Raw genomic sequence first — 21,111 nt, 5'->3', positions numbered from 1 at the left:
TTGGGCTACAGGGGATCATGGAGTCGGCCAGCCATGGGACTTTGTGGAAACCTGGTCATCCAGCCATGGTATCAGCACGTCCCTGTCTGAGCTGCCAGGGGAGCCAGCTGGGCTGGAGCAGGGGTCAGACTCTTCCGGGTGCTGTGGACAGAGGCTACCCCTCTGTTCCCAACCCATCTGGGCCGTGGGGAAAGGCGGCAAACTCCCAGGAATGTCCTGGAAACCTCCCACAGGTGTTCACATAGAGGCAGACAAGCCTTGGGCAGGGGACAGAGGCTGTGAGAAGCTGGTGATGGGACCGAAAAAGTCCTTTTCACCGGAACACCTCTGGCCAGTGCCTGGGACAGGGACCACTGCCCCCCAGGACCACAGCACAGCCAGGGCCACAGGAGAAGCCCTGGGGAGGGGACTTGGAGGGACTGGCCTCCTGCATCAGCAGGCAGGATCATGGAGGGTCTGAGAGCTGTGTCCTGAGGCAGTGGGGACACATTTGTCTCCTGGTGGGGCCTGGACTGCTGGGCTGTGGCTTCAACAGTGACTGGAACTGGCATTACGTTCTCACTGAGCCCTTCCTACGTGCCTGACACTGTGGTCGGCATGTTGCACGAATTGGCTCATTGACTCCTCATGACAAGATGCTATTGGGGGCACCTGGGGGGCTCAGTCCATTGAGATTTCAGCCCAGGTCATGATCCCAGGGTGAGCCCCACATGGGACTCTGGGCTGGGCTTGGGGTCTGCTTACGATATTCTCTCTCTCTCTTATAAAATTTAGAAAAGATGCTGTCAATACCCCCACTTTGCACACGAGTAAAATTAGGCACAGAACATCTACGTAACTTGTTCAAGGTCACACAGCTGCGAACTGAGCTTGAAGCAGAAATCATATAGAACATAAGTGCAGCATATGTATTTTGGAGATCCGATACCTATGCTCTCACTGCCACAGTCCGATTCCAGGGCTCCCTACGGAGGCTCAGATTGTGCTGTGGTCTTTCCTTCTCTTTCTTTATGCAAAAGGGGCAGGGGGGGGCCTGGGGCCCCTGGACCCCAAGGCAACAGCGAGGGGTATTTGTGTGTATAAAGCACACCTCCAACATCCGCGTATTGAGCATGCAATACCTATGATGAATATATAACCGATCCTCATAATTCAGATCCCCTATGTGCAAATTCACCTGCTGGCTAACGTTTATTTGTGACATGAACACTGCCAGCCGAGGTCCGGCAAGGTGACACTGTGCCTTCCCGTTACAGCTCTCAGACTGTAGACAGGAGACCTTTCATGGCCGATTTAGTGCTGCATTTTTCGCATCTTTGTGCTTTTCGTTGATTTCGCTGTTTAAAGGGTTCCCGTGCACAGTAGGGAAGTGTGACCTGTGGGCGAGAAGGTCGTGTCGTGCCGTGCAGAGAAAGCAGGTGTGCATGTGAGGTACGTCCGGGCATGAGTTATAGTGCTGTTGGCTGTGGGTTCAATGCTAATGAGTCAATAATACATTTGAAATAAATTGTCTTTAAGCGGACACACACCTCAAGCACGGTCACCTATTGGTCATTGACGAAATTGGTTAGGAGGCCCTCGGGAACCTTGAACAGAGAATCAGCTGCACGTATATACTCGGGACATGGTGACCGTGTCGTGAATACGAGGAGTAGATATGTATTCGTCAGGCTCCCCCCACATTCTGGACACAGCCATGCTGCTGTGCGTGGGGACGGGCTTTCCTCCATGACCCCACTTGGTGTCAGGATGAGAGCAGACGGTCACCTCTGCCCAGACTCTCCCGAAAGAGCCCACAGGCACCAGGCACCAGGCAGTTCACAAAGATCGGTTTTAATTCCCACCACAACACGGCTAGGAATCTAACTCCTACCTATGTTTTACAAACAGAAAAGCGGAAGATCTTGAGAGAAAAGAGAACCCCCCCAAGGTCACACACATGGGATATCAACCCACTTGTGCCCTGTGACTCGTCCTGCTGCTCCCGCTGCCAAAAGGCGGGCCAGTCCCCTCTTCTGCGAGCACCTGTCACGGCACCTGTTACCTGAACCAGCCAGGAAGAAGTCTGCAGGACACTGAGAAACCAGAGACCAGGACGGTGGGATCGAGGGCCGGAGATGGCCTTCCCCTTCCTCTGCTCGGGCTCTGGGGGCAACCGCTGCATCCTCTGCACCCCTGCCCGGCCAGCGGGGTCCCACGGGAGGGAGACGGAAGGAGGGAAAGAGAAGCAGACACGGCAAAGGGGTGAAGGAATTACCTCATCGGAGGGGGAGAAAGGAAGGTTGGTTTTTCTCATGGGGTGGGTTTGAATGTCACCAGCTGTTGCTCCTGGGACAACGAGGACCCTCCGGTGGCCCATCTGGAGGGGGAGGAGGGAGCACAGCCCCAGCCACCACGGTGGGGTGCCCCGCTGTGGCCTGCAATCTGCAGGGGTGGAGCAGGAGGCAGAGTATCTGACACGGGGTAAGTCGGCCAAGCCCCTGAGCCCAGGGCGAAGGCCATGGCCGCTGTTCAAGAATCCACCCTTGGTCATCAGACGGGCGGTGTAGGCTCCGCTCCTCCAGGTAGGGCGTGCTGCACCAGGAGACCCTCCGGGAGGAAGCGAGGCTGGGGGCGGGGGGGCACGAGAAAGCTCTGAGAAGGATGCCACGTTCCCGCCCCCGCCGATGGGTGCAGAGGGCCTGAAGACAGGAGTGGTGGGCCAGGAAAGGCCCACGGAGGGCATGAGACCTGGAGCTTCCCGAACCCTGCAGGCAGGAAGACCCTGTGCCAGTTCCGGGAGCAGAACCCCAAACTCTCGGTTCCAGTCCGGGGGCCAGACACTTTCCGAAGGTCGGGGCCTGACGCGGCTGTGCCTCCGGCGTGAAGTACACGGCGAGGGACACGGTGCTCTGTGGTGAGTGACGTCACAGGCGCCAGGGTCCGTCTCCGCAGCCCATCTGTCCTGTGTCAGAGACCCCGGTCCCACGGGAGCCCTTGTCTCCTTGAGCTCACGGGTGTGTTGTAAGCCAGACCAAGGTATGACGCTGACTTGGCCTGACTCAAAACAGGCGTCCCGAGAGGTGATGTGGGCCGAGGTCCTTCCTTGAAGAGGCGTTTCTGAGCATTCCTACCTTTGGATGCAGAGTGGGCACCCTGGGCAACCCCCAGCCCTGGAAGGAGAGGCCTTGGATTTCCACGGTGGCAGGCGGGCCAGTGGGTGACACCCTGGCTAAGCCGGTGGGCGCAAGCTGGAGGCGGCATCGGGGAGGAGGGAGGGGCCACAGAAAGACTGGCCTGTGTCATCGCCCGCACTCCCGCCCGACTGAAGAATGCCGGGACCCTTTCGTGGAGACCCCTAGAACGAGGTTTTGCGCCCAAACCTTCCTCCGGGCTGGCTTGATGTGATGGAAGCTGTCGGCCTCCTCTCCGGACGGCTTCAGACCTCGGCACTTAGGGGGGAGGCCAGGAAACATGGAAGCCCATTTTGGGAAAGTGTCGCTGGGTTGGGGGGGGGCGCTGAGCCAGCCCACCTCGCCCCACACGCGGGATGAACAGGTGGCTCCCACCCTCCGTGCAGAAGCCGCGGTCCGGGATGCGTTTGATACAAGCGAAGCAATTTTGTAACTACGATCGGAAATTATGTGTTACTCCAAGACTTTTTTTTAAATTTTATTTATTTATGTTTTAAACTTAAATTTTTAAAAAATATTTACTTATTTTTGAGACGGGGCAGGGGGCTGAGGGAGACACAGAATCCGAAGCAGGCTCCAGGCTCTGAGCTGTCAGCACGGAGCCCGACGCGGGGCTCGAACCCACGAATTGCGAGATCGTGACCTGAGCCAAAGTTTCAGTTGGCTTAAGCGACTGAGCCACCGAGGCGTTCCCCCCCCCCCCCCGCAGAGGTTTTCAGGGCTAAAGGCACTTGAGTTTTATACAAGTGATCGGGAACAGGAGTGGTTGTGGTTTCTGAAATTCCCGTGCACACAATCCTTGATGGCGGCTGGCACAGCCTGCGTGTGCCGGGTGGACCCTTGTTCCAGCAGCAAATGAGAGAATCCGAGCCGTACACCCTCTCACCTGCACACACACACACTCCCTCTCCCCCTCTCTCCACTTTTGCCTCAATGAAGCCAAGAGGAAATTTAGCAGATTTTAAGGATTTTCTTTATTTGAAGGAGCTGTATGTGGAACCAGTGGAAAGGACAGAAAGCCGATTCAGGAAAGCCAGGAACTCAGGAAACCTGAGATGTGGTGGTGAGTAGTCCTCATTTCCAGACATCCAGGGAGCCTGCTGGGTCCTCGGAAGGGACTCCTCTTAATAATGACAGTCTGGAAATTTGAAATGGCGGAGGTTTGAAATGGGGAGCGTTAGGGGGCCGGGGGAGCCCGGGGGCTCCTGTCAATAGACTTCCTGCTGAAGGACCCCCGTTCTGGGGGATGGAGGGGGACACTTCTAGGGGGTCCATTCTCCCCCCCACCCCCACCCCAGGAATGGCAGTTGTCCAGAACGACCCTTAGCGAAGGCATCGCTCGGACGAGTCTGAGCGAAGGCTGCACTCTCCGGAGGACCCTGAGGTTCTAAAACGGGGAAAGACCATCCAGCACGGTCAAGGCCACGGTGCCCATTTTGGGAAAGCGTCTGAGCTTTTCTTGGTGTGGACAAACACCAAGACACGCTGTAGCTAATGGGGAGGGGGCAGCCAGACCCTCCTGGGGTGGCGCTGGGCAGGCGGCCGTGGGCAGAACGTGTCCCTACGGCCCCCACATGAAGGGAGCAGTAAGGCCCCGGGGTTTGGGGGAGGCCCACGCCCCCCCACGTGGCCGCCAGCACCACACACAACCCTTAGTAAGCAGCACCGCAAACCGGTGGCCTGAAGACAGTGAGTTGGGCGGTGCCACCAGCCGCACCGGGACCCGGGGGCGTGACTGAAGTGACCTGCTCCCTGTGACCGTCACACGAGCCACAGTGGGAGCCTGGGGGCTTTCGGCTTCTGGAAAAGCAGCCGTCAGCATGGACAGCATTCTGGACTCGCCCTCAGAGCCGCTTGGTGCTGACCTGGCCCCCACGGGGCCCAGGGGCCTGGGGTCGATGGCCGTGAGGCCAGAGTCGGCTCGGGGCCCGGCAGCCCCCCGCCACGGCCCCGGTTCCCGCCCCGACCTGCACGGACATTACCGTCCACGGACATCGGGAAGAAGCACCAGGGCACTTCGAAGATGTTGTCAGAAAAGCAGCACTTGCGGGAGGCGCACTCCTCGGGGCTGATGCCCGGGTACCCGCAGTTCCTACGGGCCGAGACTTCCATGACGCATTCCTCCGACGCTGGTCACGCGGCCCCCGGAACCGGGAAAGGAGCGACACGGAGACCCGGTTAGGGCAGCTAGCTAACGGCAACTTCTCTTCCCGTCCTCCCCGGGGGATGCGCTGGACCTCGGCCTCGGCGTGCGCGGGGGCCGCCGGACTACAACCCCGAGGCCGGCCGCCTTCGATCCCCGCAGAGGCCGCACGTCGGAAGTTCTGGGGGCCCGGGGTTAACCATTTCGCCTCTCTGGACCCGATATTCCCATCTGTAAGATGGGCCGACCCACCGTACCGTGAACTTGAGCATGCGGAGCATCTGGCCGAGGTGCTGAAAGCCAGCCCCGCTTCCGCCAGCGGGAGGGCCCCGGCTAACAACCACCCGTCTGTCTTGTCCCCTTCGACGCCCGGGGAGCCCGTCACCCACAGCTGCTGGCGGTGTGTGGACGGGCGGCCGCGGGCACGAGTTCCACCCACACGGGGTGCTATGCACACGCAACTTTCTCTTGTGCACGCCTTGGAATTAGAGACCTGGTATCTTGCTGATGTGCACTGACGTCAGACTCCTTCTCAAAGGAAAATCCTGGAAGTTTTAACTGAGCCTCTTACCACTTAAGGGCTATGAGCGGTCATGTGGATACCGTCCTATGAAATGCCTTCATTGCCCTTAGAAGCTCCTTCCGAAGCACAGCTAGGAGGGCCCCGAGAGCTGTTTTTCCTTCTAACACAGTGAAACTGACGGGTTCTCACAAAAGTCTGCAGAAGGGCAAGTGGCTGACCCTGGGGGCTCCGGGTGTGGACAGCGGGCCAGGGGCCCCTTTCTCCTCCCTCCTGGCTGGCCCGGGCGGGGGTCCACACATACACACTGGGAAGCCGGTCAGGGCGCCAGAAGAGGGCCAGCTCCCCCTGGGGGTTACCTTGCTTCGGGAGGGGGTGGAAACACCAGGGGACCCCCACGACGCTGGAGTCGAAGCAGCAGCCAGAGGAGAAGCACTGGTCGCTGGTGATGCCCGGGAATCCACAGTTCTCCCTCTTGTGGGGGGCTATCCGTGAGCACCGGCAGGGGGCTATGGAGAGAGCCTCGGTCAGCCTGAACCACAAGTGCTCCCTGACTGCCACGTGGGTCCTGCGGCCACGCAGGGAAAGAGAAAAGTCCCATCCTGCCTGTATTTGAACCATGCGATGCCCTTCTGAGAAAGGGCATCTGCAGAAATTATTTTATTAGTTTAAAAAAAAAAAAGAGAAACCTTCTGGAAACAGGGCCGACAGAGGACCTAGGAAAAGTCAGAGTAAAAGGTGACCAACGTGGGCTCCAGACTCCCTGGGGGCCCCTTCCCAGCCCTTCTCTGTAGCTGGCCCACCGGCTCCTGTGCTCACCCTGACCTTGTCCGCGAAGGATGGCTTTCCTGGAGGTGTCACACAGCCCCCCGTCATCAGGGTGTCCATCCTGATGGCGGGAAGGGTGCACGAATCGCATAGCCCACATCACGAATCTCGGGGTGCCTTTTTAGCTACTTCTGCTCTCAAGTGAGCCCATCACACCCCACCCTGGCGCTTTGAGGGAAACAACCAAGAGCACAGAGACCCAGCGAGGCCAAGGGAAGCACCGCAGAAAGCACGCAGTTTGCACACCTCCGTTGCATTTTGGGGGTGCCCGAGAAGGTTCTCGGGGCTCGCTGGCCCCAGTGCTCCGTCGCCCGGTCAAGGACATCGAGAGACACAGGACAACCTACAGCCGTTCACTTACAAGGTTTGTGGGCCCCTGCCGGGGCCCACAGCCCCAGGACCAGGAGAACCGCCAGGAGCCGGACGCCTCGAGGTCCCATGTCCATGTTGCACCCCAGGGCAGAATGCACGGTGCCCGCTGCCACGGGCTGTTTTATAATCTGCTCTCTGTTTGCTCACCGAGTGCAGATAACCTTCCTGTGTCCCCTGGGGCACCAGCCCTGTGGCTCCTTTGTTAGGAAAAGGGGCTGAGGTAGCCCGCTGCTCCAGAGACAATACGAGGTTTCTGCCAGGGGCTGCGGGCACACTGGCCAGGCCTCCCCCTGCCCTGGGCCGGGAGCCAGGTCACACCAGGATGCCGACGTGGAAAACTGGCCACGTGCACATCTGGCACTGGGCGCTCACGGGATCACACCCAGGAAGGGATAAGCCATGTATGTCTCCTGATAAAGGAGGCGGTTACAGGATTTTTTTTTTTCTTTTTAAATATTAGGCCCAAGGTTACTGGGGAAAATGACCAAGCCAGCCGGAGACATGGAGAAGACCCTACCTCCAAGGCAGCGGGGACGCCTCTGCCAGCCCCAGCCCCTTGTCTCCTGTGTCTCCTCGTGTCCGTCCCGGGGAGCGGCTGCTCCCCCTGGACACGGGGCCGGTGAGTAAATTGACAGGTTCATTTCAGCAACCCCCGAAACGCCTCGGTTTCTCTTCCATGGGAGCGCTTTGTCTCCTCAAGACAGAAGTCTGCCCACGCGCAGGGGTGCAATGCTCCGGGAAGAGAGTCCGTGCCTGGGACGGAGGGAGAGGGGAGGGGAGGGAGGGGGAAACACCGCAAGGGACAAAGACAAGAGATGGAGGGCAGAGAGGAGGTCGTGACCCCCTCGCCACTCCCGCCTGAGGTCCTGTAGGGGGTCACCCATCTGCGAGTCGCAGGTTGAGCCTCCCGGGACCCAGAGAGGCACAGAATCCCAAACCCGGCGTCCTCTGTGCTCCAGGCCTCCTGCCCCACCCAGTCCGGCCCCAGGATGTGCACACTCAGCATCCACACAGTCCTGGGGGCCGCGTGCCTGTCACCTGAGCTCGTGGGGGCCGGGAGGGCTGGGTGCTGGCCGTGTGCCCAGATGTCTCCACGTGTGTGGGAAAAGCATGCTCCTTGGGGAAGCAGGCTGTGACCTGCACCACTTCCGATGCCCCTGCCCTACGTCATCTGCTGACCTTCAGCCGGTCACTTCTGTCCAGGATTTCAGCACTGAGTTCACTGTGTTCCTTTCACGCCAAGACTTAGCAACATCCCTGCTGGCTTCCGCATCCCACGTCCCCGCGGGCAGCTCATCCAAACTCATAGTCGCCTGTGGTTTCGTCTCTAGGAACACCCCTCCCTACTCCGTGTCTGCTACGGGTCTCCCACGAGCACACTGGGGACCCACGCTCCACTCAGAAAGAAGACACGTCAATGTCCTTTCCGTTCAGGGGTCCTAAGCTTCTAACGTTTTCTCTGTTCTCCAAATCCCCAGGGACCCCTCGATCCCTCTCGTTCCCTCCGTGAGCCATCCTGCCCGTCCCTTCCTCCGCCCCTCCTTCCCAGCCTGCTCCCCACGGTCCCCACTGCATCCGCTCTGTCGCCCTGGTGCCCAGCGGTGCGCCCATCTGCGAACTGTCTCCAGGCCCACTGCACCCGCTGAACCCAGTGGACGTCCGCCTCCGACTGCGGCCACGGTCGGTGCGGGATCTGCACGGATCCCGGCCCTCACCGGTACGGACCCTTTCCTTTGAGGTTATTCTGCTCCAGCCCCGTCGCTTCCGTCCCCCAAACTGCAGCGGTGATACCGTCTTTCAGTTCACACAGAAAACAGACACCGACAGACGGGAACCTCCACAGACGTCCCTCGTGGGGATCGCTGCCTCCGACTCTCGCGGAGAAACTGGTCCCAGACCATCCCTCCCGGCACAGGTAACTCGAAACATGGGAAACAGCGGGCACGGGTGCTGAGCGTGTACAGAGCAGTGGCAGGCCGAGGGAAGGAAGCGGTGCGGGCGCCCCTCCATCGCCCTCGTTCTCTGCCTGCAGGTGCCGGCTGGGCCACAGGCAGCAGGCAGACTCGCCGGGCTGCGGGGACAGAGGCTGAATCAGAAGCCTTGAGGGAGTGGATTTCAGGGGAGGGGTCCCAGAGAGGAGGGCGCTCCGGAAATAGGAGTGGGCGGGGTCTCCCTGGGGTTTTACCGAAAGAACCAAGCTGCCCACGCGGACACAGGGCAGGTGGGAGCAGCTGCTGGGGAAAGAGTGAGCCCCGAGGAGGACGAGCGGGGTGGCCACAGGGCGGGAATCATCCGAGCTCTGACAGTGGGAGAAAGCCCATTGGTCGTGTTGGGCACTCAGCAGGGACACAGAAGGCCCCGCCGTGTCTTAGCCGGCTCAGGTGGCCACGTCAAAACGCCACAGATGGGGTGCCTTGAACAGCAGACCTTTATTTCCCACAGCTCTGGAGGCTGGATGTCCAAGATCAGGCTCCCTGCATGAGGGGGGTGTGGTTCTGGGGAGGGGTCTCCTCCTGGTCCGCAGACGCCACCTTCTCGCTGTGTCCTTGCTTGAGAGAGAGAGAGAGAGAGAGAGAGAGAGCTCTGGTGTCAGACCATGAGGACATCATCCTCATGACCTCAGCTGGCCCTAATTACCTCCCAAAGGCCCCACCTCCAAACAACGATCGTATCGGGGGTTAGGACCTTAATCTTATGGGGACACAAACACTCAGGCCACATTATGCCATAAAAGCAGGGTTGATCCAGTTCTAGAGCAAAGGCGCTCCGTGCCCGTCCTCGCGGAACTTTATTTTATTTTTAAAATTTTTTTTTCAACATTTATTTATTTTTGGGACAGAGAGAGACAGAGCATGAACGGGGGAGAGGCAGAGAGAGAGGGAGACACAGAATCGGAAACAGGCTCCAGGCTCTGAGCCATCAGCCCAGAGCCCGACGCGGGGCTCGAACTCACGGACCGCGAGATCGTGACCTGGCTGAAGTCGGACGCTTAACCGACTGCGCCACCCAGGCGCCCCAACGGAACTTTAAAACAAGTCCTAAAAGCAGGTAATTTTACTAAGGGAGACAGCAAAACCCAGACACGTGACATTACATCCACGATGTTTAGCACAAAACCAGACATGTGAAGGAGCTGGAAAACATGACCCATGGTCATTGGAAAACACAGGGAATAAAAATAGACCCAGGGGTGCCTGGGGGGCTCAGTCGGTTGAGTGTCTGACTTCGGCTCGGGTGATGATCTCGTGGTCCGTGGGTTTGAGCCCTGAGTCGGACTCTGTGCTTACAGCTCAGAGCCTGGAGCCTGCGTTGGATTCTGTGTCTCCCTCTCTCTCTCTCTGCCTGTCCCCTACTCACACTCTGTGCCTTTCCGTCTCTCTCAAAAATAAGTAAACATTAAAAAAATTTAAAAAAGAAAAGAAAAGAAATGGCAGTTTATCTGAAGCCAGCGCAGTGTGAATTCTTCAGACTCTAGCGGAGAGAGCAAGGGGGCTGAGAACAGTGAATAGAACCTCAGTGACCCCAGAGGCATTTTCAAGGGTTCTAACAGTCATGTAATCGGGGTGCCGGCAGGAGAGGAGAGAAAAAGTATTTGAAGAAATAATGGGCAAGCAGTTTAGGGGGGACGCTTGTTGAAAACTCTAAACCCACGTATCTTAGAAGCTCAACAAACTCCACGCAAGAGAAGTACGAAGAGAACCTCACCCAGGCAAAGCTCGGATTGTTGAAAATGAGTGTTTAATATAATCCTTGTGGCCGCTGGAGTTCTCCACATACAGGACAAGTCAGGTGACTTCTCGCTGGGCCAGTGCAAACCAGAAGGAACCGAGTGACAATTTTTAAGCACTGAAAGATTTGTAAAGACAGATTTCTATACTCAGTAAGAATACCCCTCAAAGAGAAAGGCAAAATACGCTTTAAAAAAAATGGATTTTGTGGGGCGCCTGGGTGGCTCAGTCGGTTAAGCGTCCGACTTCAGCCAGGTCACGATCTCGCGGTCTGTGAGTTCGAGCCCCGCGTCGGGCTCTGGGCTGATGGCTCAGAGCCTGGAGCCTGTTTCCGATTCTGTGTCTCCCTCTCTCTCTGCCCCTCCCCCGTTCATGCTCTGTCTCTCTCTGTCCCCATTAAAAAAAAATTAAATAAAAAAAATATTTGAACCATACAGGTTACTACATGTCAAGGAAGAATAATACGCTGTAAGGCAAACTATGGCCCGTGGGCTCATTGTGTGTTTTCTAAATAAAACTTTATGAGAAGCCAGCATGCCCATTTAAATCCTGTTTATGACTACCTCCACGTTATAGTGGCAGACCTTTTGAGTTGTGATGGAGACCGTAAACCCCACAAGACCTAAACTATTTACTATCTGGCCCTTTATGAAAGAAAAATCTCCATGCCCCGTATTCTAGTCTTAAAACTCTCTAACAGTGAATTTTCAAAATAAAGATGGAGAGAAATATTTGTATTTGATTTCATTTGTAAAGAAGATGTCGCGGGAACATGCCTCGATGTTTGTTCTCCTTCTTTTGTAGTCTGCTCTTGAAAAACGCCTCGATGTCTGTTTCGTTTTTTGCTTTTTCTCTCCTTCCGTAATCCGGTCTCGAAAACGATACGTTGGGTACACATTGTTGGGAGACAGTTCCCCACGAGTGTCTCATTTCTGTGCACGTGACGAGGCATTAACGACCCATACGGTATGGGACCTACAATCAAGGTTTCGGGGTACACGCCGCCTTGGCATCTGGTGGAACTGGAGGGCTTCGAGTGGCGAAACGCAAGTTCCCCTCCCTGCTCTGCTCCCACAGATATGGCCCCCTGGCCAAACAACCCTCCTTATCAAGGGGCCAGGCACGGTTTCTGCTCACCCCTGAGCGGTGGGTCTCCCTCCCAGGCCAGCCGCAGAATTACTCAAACAAGCCAGCCACCCTCTCCTGTGGGAACCTCCTGAAGGCACTCCACCCTCTCTCATTCCTCCAGAGCCTCCTGCCACAGCCCTCGGGGCTCTTTCTGTTCCCGGGGCTGCAACCCATGTGGCCCTGTGCGGCGTGACGTCTTCCCCCCCTGGGGTGAGTGTATGTGACTCATAAACTGCTCTTGATCTCAGCTGTCCAATGTTTGTGCAGCAAACAGCCACGGAAGGGAGATACGATGCCTCCCTCCAGGACAAAGGCGGGCAAGCTTCCTGCCCCTGAAAAGACTGGAGTCCCTGAAGTGGTCAGAGCTCCCCGCCTCTACTGCAACCCACTGTGTGTGCCCGCATCCGTCCGGGCCCGTCCATGCCACCCCAGGAGGACTTGGGGGCAGAGGGAGGCAGCACAAAGATGCTGAGGCCCATGCTGTGGGCTCTGCCGTGAGTAATAGAGCCCTTTGCCTCTGAACCAGGAATCTCGTATCCTCTGCCAGCACCTGGCAGTCTGTCAGCTTGCAAGGAAGGTAAACTCTCAGCCCTTCCAAGTTCTCCGCACTGACTGAAAGCCCTTTCAACGTTTGCCTTAAGAGTACACGTCCCCAACTTTCAGGTCGCTCCGTCGTGTTGCACTGCATACGTATGTAGCTGTGTGAGGTTTTCCCCGATTCAATCTGCTACCCCCCAAACGGCCAGCTCAGAGCAATGTTACGAGCTGAGAACAATTAAGAAATACCTTTAAAAACAGTGACAATGCTCTTCCTGTTGCCAACTGGAACTTTCCATCTGCTTGGACCCTACACGAGGGACTGTTCCCTAGGAGCCCTAGACACCTTCCGGTAAGTTCCGGTGCTGGGCTTGCCATGTGTGTGTCTCTCTTTGAGCTGATGTTTCCTATCAGGCTCGCAGGCACTGAACCTTTCCACCAACCACCTTTCCCCGAACTCACAGAGAAAGTTGAGGGAGTTTTCTTAAGCTAACAATATCCTTGTCAGTGACCCTACAAACATGATCTGAAACCACAACTTGGCTTCGAGAACTGGTTCCTGGTCTGGCGCTTAGTTCAACATTTTTCTGGACAGAACCCTGTTCCTCTGTGGGAAATCATCCAGAAGCAAGGGTCGCCAACAGGTACACAGAACAGAAAGGCTCGTGGAGCAAAGCCACAGATCGTGGTAATCCATCTGTAACGCGTGTGAAAATCGAGAGGCAGGTTCACATTTCGCCTGAGGTGCAGGTGGATTTAGAAGGACCACACACCTGATCCTGGGTCAGGAAATGCTCACGGGTCCTGTCCTGTTCTCGGACTTTCCACCAACGCACGGTAACTGGGAGCGGAATTGGCATTTGGGCAAGGGGCCAGGACATGGATGGCACCAGGGGCCACCACAAGCTCAGGCTTCATTGGAGAGACCCGGGGTGAACCCTTCCCGCCCAGCCATAGCCCACGGTGACCCGCAGAACAGCCGTGACATTAGTCTGTGTTTCTGGGGTCGACACATGGACCCCCATTGGGGCCCTGACGGGAGTCACGATGGGTACCTGACCGAGGGGTGTCGGAAAGCTGTCAGCCCAGACATGCACAGTCTGCTTCTGATGGCCTGGCCTTTCCAGCCCTGACTGTTTTTGGCAACAGTTCTGTTGTTCTTTCCCTTTGATCATGTCACATGTCCTACAGGTTACCGTCTGCCTTTTTTTTTAAGTTTATTTTATTGATTTACTTTGAGAGAAAGAAAGAGAGCACCTGAGCTGGGAAGGGGCCCAAAGAGGGGGAGAGAGAGGATCCCCAGCACGCTCTGCACTGTCCCTCAGTGTGCGGTGCTTCACCGAGGTGGCCTGAGCTAACACACCAACTCCAGCTGGAGGAGACAGCGGGGAGAGGGTTATCTGGCTTCAAGGTGTCACTGGACCCTCAGGGCCGCAGCCCCGTCGGCCTCAGGGTCAGGACGTGCCCCCGCCCTGGCCTGGCCCCTCTCCATCGTCCTCCCCGCTCCTCTCCTGGGAGCGCCTCCGTCGTGCATTCCGGGATTCTGGGTCCGTTCCAGGGCTGACGGAGACCAACTCTCTCCCACGCCAGCTGTCTACCTACGTGGGTTCTACCACGTTTCACTCTGCCTGAAACGTGAATCACTTGCCACGGGAGACTTCCTGAAGTCCTTCAAGGACATGGAAAGTTCTGGAAGGTCCCCTGAGATGCTGGTTTCCAGGCTGGTGGGAAAAGGGCAGCAAGCGGGATGGGAAGGACAGCTTTGCCAGGGTTTAAATGGATCAAGCTGGCATTTCAGCTTCGTGTCTAGTAAAACCAAGATCACTGTAAGCAGACACATCACTCCATTGCCTGTTGCTGAAAACAACATAGAAAATATACAAATCTTTCCACTGCCAAGCGATGTGTTCAAACAGAGCAGGTGTCAGGTGGCCTCCTCCCCTCTGACGGAAATCCAGCGGTGTAAGGTACGGAAGGCTTGCCCCAAATGGCCCCCTTTGCTGGTTTCCCCGGGGCCCTTTAAGAGCAGAATGTGCGTGCGTGTGTGCACGCGTGTGACAGACACGTCCCTCCTGGCGCCTTATCAGCACAACGGTTCCCACGAAGGTGCTTTGTTGCCACAGCTGCCTGCTTCCCACCCCCTCAGCCCTTCAAGGACTCAAGGGGCCCCAGGCTGCCACAACCAGGCCACCCCGGGTTTCTATTGCTGGGAGGCAGGGGAGGGCTGGGGGTGGCCCTGGGGCCTGGAGAGGGGTCTGGAGGGAACTGGAGGGGCCTGGAGGGGGCCTGGAGGGATCTGGAGGGGACGAAGATGGGGCCAGAAGGGTCTGGAGGGTGGCTGGGAGGGTGGCCAGGAGGGGGCTGGGAGGGGTCTGGAGGGGGCTGGAGGGGGTCAGGAAGGGGATGGAGGGGGCCTGGAGGGGGGCTGGGAGGGGTCTGGAGGGGGCTGGAGGGGGTCAGGAAGGGGCTGGAGGGGGCCTGGAGGGTGGCTGGGAGGGGGCTGGGAGGAGTCCAGTGGGGGGCTGGAGTGGGCCCAGGAGGGTGGTCAGGAGGGGGCTGGGAGGGGTCTGGAGGGGGCTGGAGGGGGTCAGGAAGGGGCTGGAGGGGGCCTGGAGGGGGGCTGGGAGGGGGCTGGGAGGAGTCCAGTGGGGGGCTGGAGTGGGCCCAGGAGGGTGGTCAGGAGGGGGCTGGGAGGGGGCCGGGAGGGGGGCCATAGGTCCACCCATGGAGCAGTGACTCCTCTGTGTTCCCAGCGCTGAGGACACAGCCCCTGTCACCGCCGCAGAGCCTCTCTGTTCTGCCAGGCACCCTCCCTCCTTGGACCCGAGGAGAAAGCCACACGCCTCCAGTGCCCCTGACCCCAGCTCCAGCCTCTGCGCCCACGTTACCCCTCGGGCTCCCCAGTCCCCGCAGCAAAGCTTCAGGGAGCTGCGGGCCACCAAGGGACGGAGGGACCAAAGGACAGAGAGACAGACAAGAGCGGCTTACACTGAGTGTCCCCAAGGCAGTTCGAGTCCTAGAGCCTTCGGGGCGCCCCACCCCTCTGATACGTCAGGACCCCCGCTGCCGCCTGAGTGTTTTCTCGCCCTCCCCTCGTCTGTAGTCTGCTGGCGGGATTCTTGGAGAGGGTGCGATTTTCCACAAGGACAGAGTAGCAGAGACCAAACTGAACCTCCCTGGTGCCCCACCTCCCAGGCAGGGACAGAAGGCCGCGTGTCCCCTCTGGAGGCAGGGCCATCCCTGCAGAGTCCCCAGGCTCTCTCTAGGCTGCAGTCCAGATGCTGGGGCCAAGATCACACAGCCACGCATCCTGGATGGTCCCCAGCGGATGCCGGACCCGGATTTCTCCCCGTGTCACATGGTGGGAGGGGGAGCTGGAGACACTACCAGCCTTCAGCCCCTCCCCCCACCCCACCCTCACCGGGCAGGAATCCAGGGAAATGCAAGGAAGCTGGGGACACAGCTAGTCACCCGGCCCGGGGCCCCTCCTGGTGCATGGGCCAGGAGGAAGGCCCGTCCCTGCTGGACACTCCCAGCCACGGGAGTGCTGCGATCAAGGAGCCCCCGGTCAGCGGGTCACGGAAAGTGCCGCTTGAGCCACACAGCCCCCTGGGGGAGTCGGGGGGGGGGTGCATCTCACAATCACATGCCCTGCTGTGTTGGCTCCAGCAGAGAAGTCGTCTATTGTCCAGCACGCTAGGTCCCGTGTGACACGGGAAGGAGCGAAGGCGTCCTCCACCCCCACCTTTCTCTCAGCTGCATCCTTGAAATTATCACAGACCCGGATTCTGGAGAGCCCGTGATCCAGGAGGGTGGCTGGGCTGGTCGGGCGGTGTGCCTGCTCACACGGGAGACTGGCAAACGTTCTCCCGCCCATCCTTGTCAGTTGGGAAGATAAGGACGAGATATCATTTGTAAGGGAGTTGGTTTCGAAAACAGAAAGATACGCCTTTTAACTCTGCCCCCAACACCTGCCGTTCACTCCTGACACAGACCCCGAGCTTCCGCTGAGAGCCTGCGTCACACCAAGGGCTTAGGGAGTAGCCGGGGGGGAGTGCTGGGTGTGAAGGAGGAAACCAATAGATTGCCTGCTCCTTTAACAGCTCAAGGGAGGACTCCGCCTAAGGACTTTCACGTTGGGTGAGAGTTCGCTGCACCCCTCTCCCCCCACGGTGGCTGGGCCTTGGTTATGTGTGGTCGAGGAACAGAAGACCAAACGAGCAGTGGTTTAACCCATCGGGACATTTGGGTTTACTCAACATGAAATCTCAAGGTGGGTGAGTCAGATCAGGAGCCCAGGGGTGTCAAACCTCTAGTTCTATGCCTTTTCCTCATTAGCACAGAACGGCTGCTTGGAGCAGCACATCACACCCTCAGAGCACACAGCGTCCGAAGGCAAGGCTGCAGAGCCTGGCCAGGACCGCCAGAGGGAGCTCTTCTCCCAAGGAGGAAAAGTCGCTCCCCAGAGCCTCGGAATAGACGCCCTCGTGGCTCAAGAGTCAGAAGGAAGCCACGCAGCCTCCTGCAGCTGCGAGAGGCTGGGAGAGTGAGTACTTGCCTCCGCTTTATGTAGAGTGGGAGTCAGGTAAGAAAGAAGGTGGGGAATGGGCGGCAGGTACCCGGGGAAAGGCCTGGGGCTCCATGTCATGGGGGTGAGCCCGCCCCTCTGGTGCCGGGGACCAGACCAACTGCCCTCCCCAGGACGCGAGCTTTGCCCGAGACAATCTAGCGGGCTCATGGGTTGACGCCCACCGCTGACGCATGCCTAGGGGGCCTTGGTGAGCACGGTGAGCGCGTCATTCCCTCCTCGGGCCCTCGCAAAGTCCAATCATTTGCAGTGTTTCACAAGAACTGAAAACACGAGTAACATCCATGTCTTTTAATCTTTAAGCCAATTTCGAGCAGGGGAGTGTGTGAGTCCGTCCACGCAGGGAGCGCTGGTGCAGGTGCGGAGGCTCCGAGGGCTGGGCTCCCGGCCACCGGGGAGGCCATGGCCGCTCCTGGCGAGGCTCGGCCGAAGCGCGTCTAGAAGGAGCACTCCTCTGAAGGGTGAGGCGAGGGGAGAAGGCGCGAGGCAGGGAGAGGTAAATAACCACAGAAATTGGACTCGGCAGCCCAAGGGGGACATTTCCTTAGAAAACTCGCTCCAGCCTCATATCGTGGTTGGCGTTTCCTCCCCTGCAGCCAAGCGGCAGGTAAGGAGCAACCAGGATTCGTCAGAGGCTTCCGGTGAGCCACGCGAAGAAAAGCCACGCACAGACAGAACTCCTCGCCGAGCGACGTTTCAGCCCGGTCTTTGTGCCCCCAGCCCGGCGTCAGCCTGACGCCACCTCCCCACGGCCACCCCGCGGCCCCCGTCGGGCGTGCAGACACAGCCCGCGGTGCGGACCAGGGCCATGCGCTCCCAGGCCGTCCCGTCACTCATCCTACGCCTTCAGACCCCCCAGAGCCGCCCTGGCCCTACCTTCGGGAGGGTTGTCCACGGCCACGGGGAAGAAGCACCACGGCACTCCACGCACAGTGTTGTCGAAGCAGCAGCCCTTATCTTTGCACTGGGAGGGCGTGATTCCCGGGGAGCCACAGTTCGTCCTCTTGTGAGGATCCACGATGCACGTCTCTGAACGTATAGGGGACAAGAGGCCAAGTCAGGTCTCGGGCTGTCGTCCGCCTTCCTCCTCCAGTTGAATCAGCAGCCAGCTGGCGCCGCTGATGGGGACTCGGGGCTCAGGGGACAAGAGGGACACCCTGCCCCTCGTCTCCAGATGCAAAGACACAGAAGCTCAGGGCCATCGCAAGGTGCCCGGGATTTGTAAACGTCACGCCCAGCGACAGAACTTACGGATGCATTCATTCATTCCAGCCAACAATAACTCCGCTTAGCACCTATGGAGCATCGTTTGTGCATGCTAGAAACAGAAATTAGCACAGCAAAACCAGACGGTGAAGGTCAAGCTCGTGCCGGGCCCTGTGCCGGGAGCTGGGGACCCGGAAACTAAAAATAGGACAGTCGTTGTTAAGAAGCTAGCAGCCCGCGGGGCGCCTGGGTGGCGCAGTCGGTTAAGCGTCCGACTTCAGCCAGGTCACGATCTCGCGGTCCGTGAGTTCGAGCCCCGCGTCAGGCTCTGGGCTGATGGCTCGGAGCCTGGAGCCTGTTTCCGATTCTGTGTCTCCCTCTCTCTCTGCCTCTCCCCCGTTCATGCTCTGTCTCTCTCTGTCCCAAAAATAAATAAAAACGTGGAAAAAAATATTTAAAAAAAAAAAGAAAAAAAGAAAAAAAAAGAAGCTAGCAGCCTAAGGGAGGAGAAAGCCAAGTAAATGCCCCAAACGGCACAGTGTGTCCGTCCCAGGGTGCTGAGGGCAAGCACGGGACGGACAGGGACCAGACTGAACGAAGCAAGGAGGGCTTCTAGGTGGGGACGAGGCCGTGGGGGTATCCTGCAGGGGGAGCGGGGTGCTCAAAGGCAGTCAAGAGAGAGGGGGAGCAAGGTGCATTTCCGGAGGCGTCGCCCCGTTTGCAAGAAAGACGCAGGGGCTGGGGTCGGTGGGCGCCAGCTTTAACCCGGAGTGGGGGCTGGTGATGGAAGCCAGACCACGTGGCCAGACCGCACAGGGGACGCGGGGCTCCCGTGTGGTCTACACACGAGCACTGAAGGGGCCCAACCCATGTCTGTTCCTCTGTTAGACCCGGCAAAGCACATGAAAGGGAGGATCGCCTCAAGCTTTCTCTGAAGAAACGGTTCCGTGGCTTCGCGGGAAAGTTCTGGACCATCTCCCGCCGGCTGGGCGGCCCCTGCAGGATGGCAGCCTCCCCGGGTCTGGCTCTGCACCCGAGAGGGGAGGTGGCATTGCCCCCCCCCACACACACACAGGGAGGCTGTGAAGTCAGGAGGACACATGCACGTGCACGTATGAGTGTGTGCACGTGCGTGTGCACGTTCAGACGCAGCTCTGTGTCCCTCCCCCTGCCCGAGGGCGAAGTGGCAGCTGGGGGTGGGGGCGGGGGGCTCGCTGGCTGATGCGGCCCCTCCCGGCCGGCACTGCTCAACAGGAAGTCAAGGTTTCCAAGCTGCTGTCCACCCAATGGACTGTCGCACGACAGAACTACGCGGAAGCGATTTCCACCGGGGCGTCCACCCGCGTCCTCCCAGCAGCGCTCGGAGCTTCTGTGGCCTCTGCTCTTTTGCTGCTTTCCACCTGCCTTCACCCTCCAAAATCCTCCCAGGGCCCAGAACAGTGCTCGGCTCAAACACATGGACTGTGACGCACGGTGTCCCCCCCGCGCCCCCCCGCCCCAGCCAGGGGCTGACCCAGGGCTGGCGCCCACCGTGACGCGGGGAGAAGGCTGCTTACCCAGCTGGCCCTGGGCCAAGGAACTGAGGGCCAGTGTGGAGACCAACAGCAGGACGCAGATAACCCTGGGCTCCATGGCGGCCGTGACCTTCCTCTCTGCTCTACAGGAGACCACAAGTCAGGGATGAGAACCCGTCCAGGCTCTGGATTTTATGCAGGCCTGTTTGCCCAACGAGTGTTAGGTAACATTTGCCTAAGGAGGGTCCCGCAATTCTCCACTCCGCATAATCTCCTCTGATCAACACAGTGTGCTGATACAAGCAAGTGCCGAATTGTCATCTGGCTGAGGGACCTCAGAAGGTCCCTCCTGTGCCGTGGGAGTCTCCTGGGCCACGACCCCATCCAGCTCCTAACCGCAGTGGAGGCCCTCCTGTGAATGTCAACATTACACTCACCGAAGAGTGAGTCACGGGAGAGGTGGCCCGAAAAATCACAGTTGTGTCAACAGTGGCTCACGGGGTCACTTCACGGGGTCGGCTGATGTGGGGAAGGGGTGGGGGTGGGGGGTGGGAAAGAGAAGGAGCAAAGAGGGCCCAGCCATCAGACCACGTTCTCCATCGATCTGAGATTCTGAGAATCCAGGTGGGGGTAAGGGGGAGAGCCCTGGCGGGACAAGAGGAGCAGGAAGGGGACAGGCCCGCGTCCCCTCCCCTCGCCACCAGAGCACTCGGGACTTCGAACGTCATCTTCTCTCCAGGAGTTCTGTCTCTGTTGGGCGTTTCTGTGGCAAAGTCGTATGTGACCAAAGCGCGATGAGGTCCCTCCCGGAGGAAACGTGACTCCCCCGGAGGGGCTCACGATCCGCGGGGCACCGACATTGAAAACTCGGAAATGTTTAACATCCCACTCAGAGGACGTGCATGCGCATTTTTACTTATTTACCTAATTTTTTCTTTTTCCTTAAAAAAATTTTTTTTAATCTTTATTTGTTTTTGAGAGAGAGAGAGAGAGAAAGAGAGAGAGAGAGAGCACGAGCGGGGGAGGGGCAGAGAGAGAGGGAGACACAGAATCCGAAGCAGGCTCCAGGCTCCGAGCCGTCAGCCCAGAGCCCGACTCGGGGCTCGAACTCACACTGTGAGATCATGACCTGAGCCGAAGTTGGATGCTCAACCGTCTGAGCCACCCCGGCGCGCCCAAATTGTCTTTTTAAAATTTCATGTTCATAACCAGAAGTTGTGTAGATAGGAGCAACCATCTAAACCGACTGAGGACAGGTGTTCCTCCCTCTGGGGGACCGCCCTCCCCATCTCAGGTCCCCGAGTGAGGCCCCCTTGACTTTGTGCTCAAGAGCCACCTGCAGCCTGCGCTCCCCTGGCCCCAGCTGCTCTGGGG

The 21,111-nt window shown here is 58.5% G+C and overlaps 2 protein-coding genes across 2 annotated transcripts; both read right to left on the bottom strand.

Moving 5' to 3' along the window:
- Window positions 1-4,128: 4,128 nt before the first annotated feature.
- Window positions 4,129-7,153, bottom strand: TFF2 (trefoil factor 2). The gene is made up of 4 exons (XM_043595995.1): window positions 7,026-7,153; window positions 6,196-6,345; window positions 5,156-5,302; window positions 4,129-4,311 (listed from the first exon to the last, which is right to left on the bottom strand). The coding sequence occupies exons 1-4, from the start codon at window positions 7,108-7,110 to the stop codon at window positions 4,298-4,300; spliced, it is 396 nt and encodes a 131-aa protein (XP_043451930.1). The 5' UTR covers window positions 7,111-7,153; the 3' UTR covers window positions 4,129-4,297.
- A 10,140-nt stretch (window positions 7,154-17,293) lies between these two features.
- TFF1 (trefoil factor 1) lies at window positions 17,294-20,066 on the bottom strand. Its single transcript, XM_043595993.1, has 3 exons — window positions 19,780-20,066; window positions 17,894-18,046; window positions 17,294-17,471 (listed from the first exon to the last, which is right to left on the bottom strand). Exons 1-3 carry the CDS (start codon window positions 19,853-19,855, stop codon window positions 17,455-17,457), a joined length of 246 nt encoding a protein of 81 aa, XP_043451928.1. The 5' UTR covers window positions 19,856-20,066; the 3' UTR covers window positions 17,294-17,454.
- Window positions 20,067-21,111: the final 1,045 nt, after the last annotated feature.

The sequence above is a fragment of the Prionailurus bengalensis genome, chromosome C2 (assembly GCF_016509475.1).
Source record: "Prionailurus bengalensis isolate Pbe53 chromosome C2, Fcat_Pben_1.1_paternal_pri, whole genome shotgun sequence".
Lineage (NCBI taxonomy): Eukaryota > Metazoa > Chordata > Mammalia > Carnivora > Felidae > Prionailurus > Prionailurus bengalensis.
This window is presented reverse-complemented; position numbering and strand designations above follow the sequence as displayed.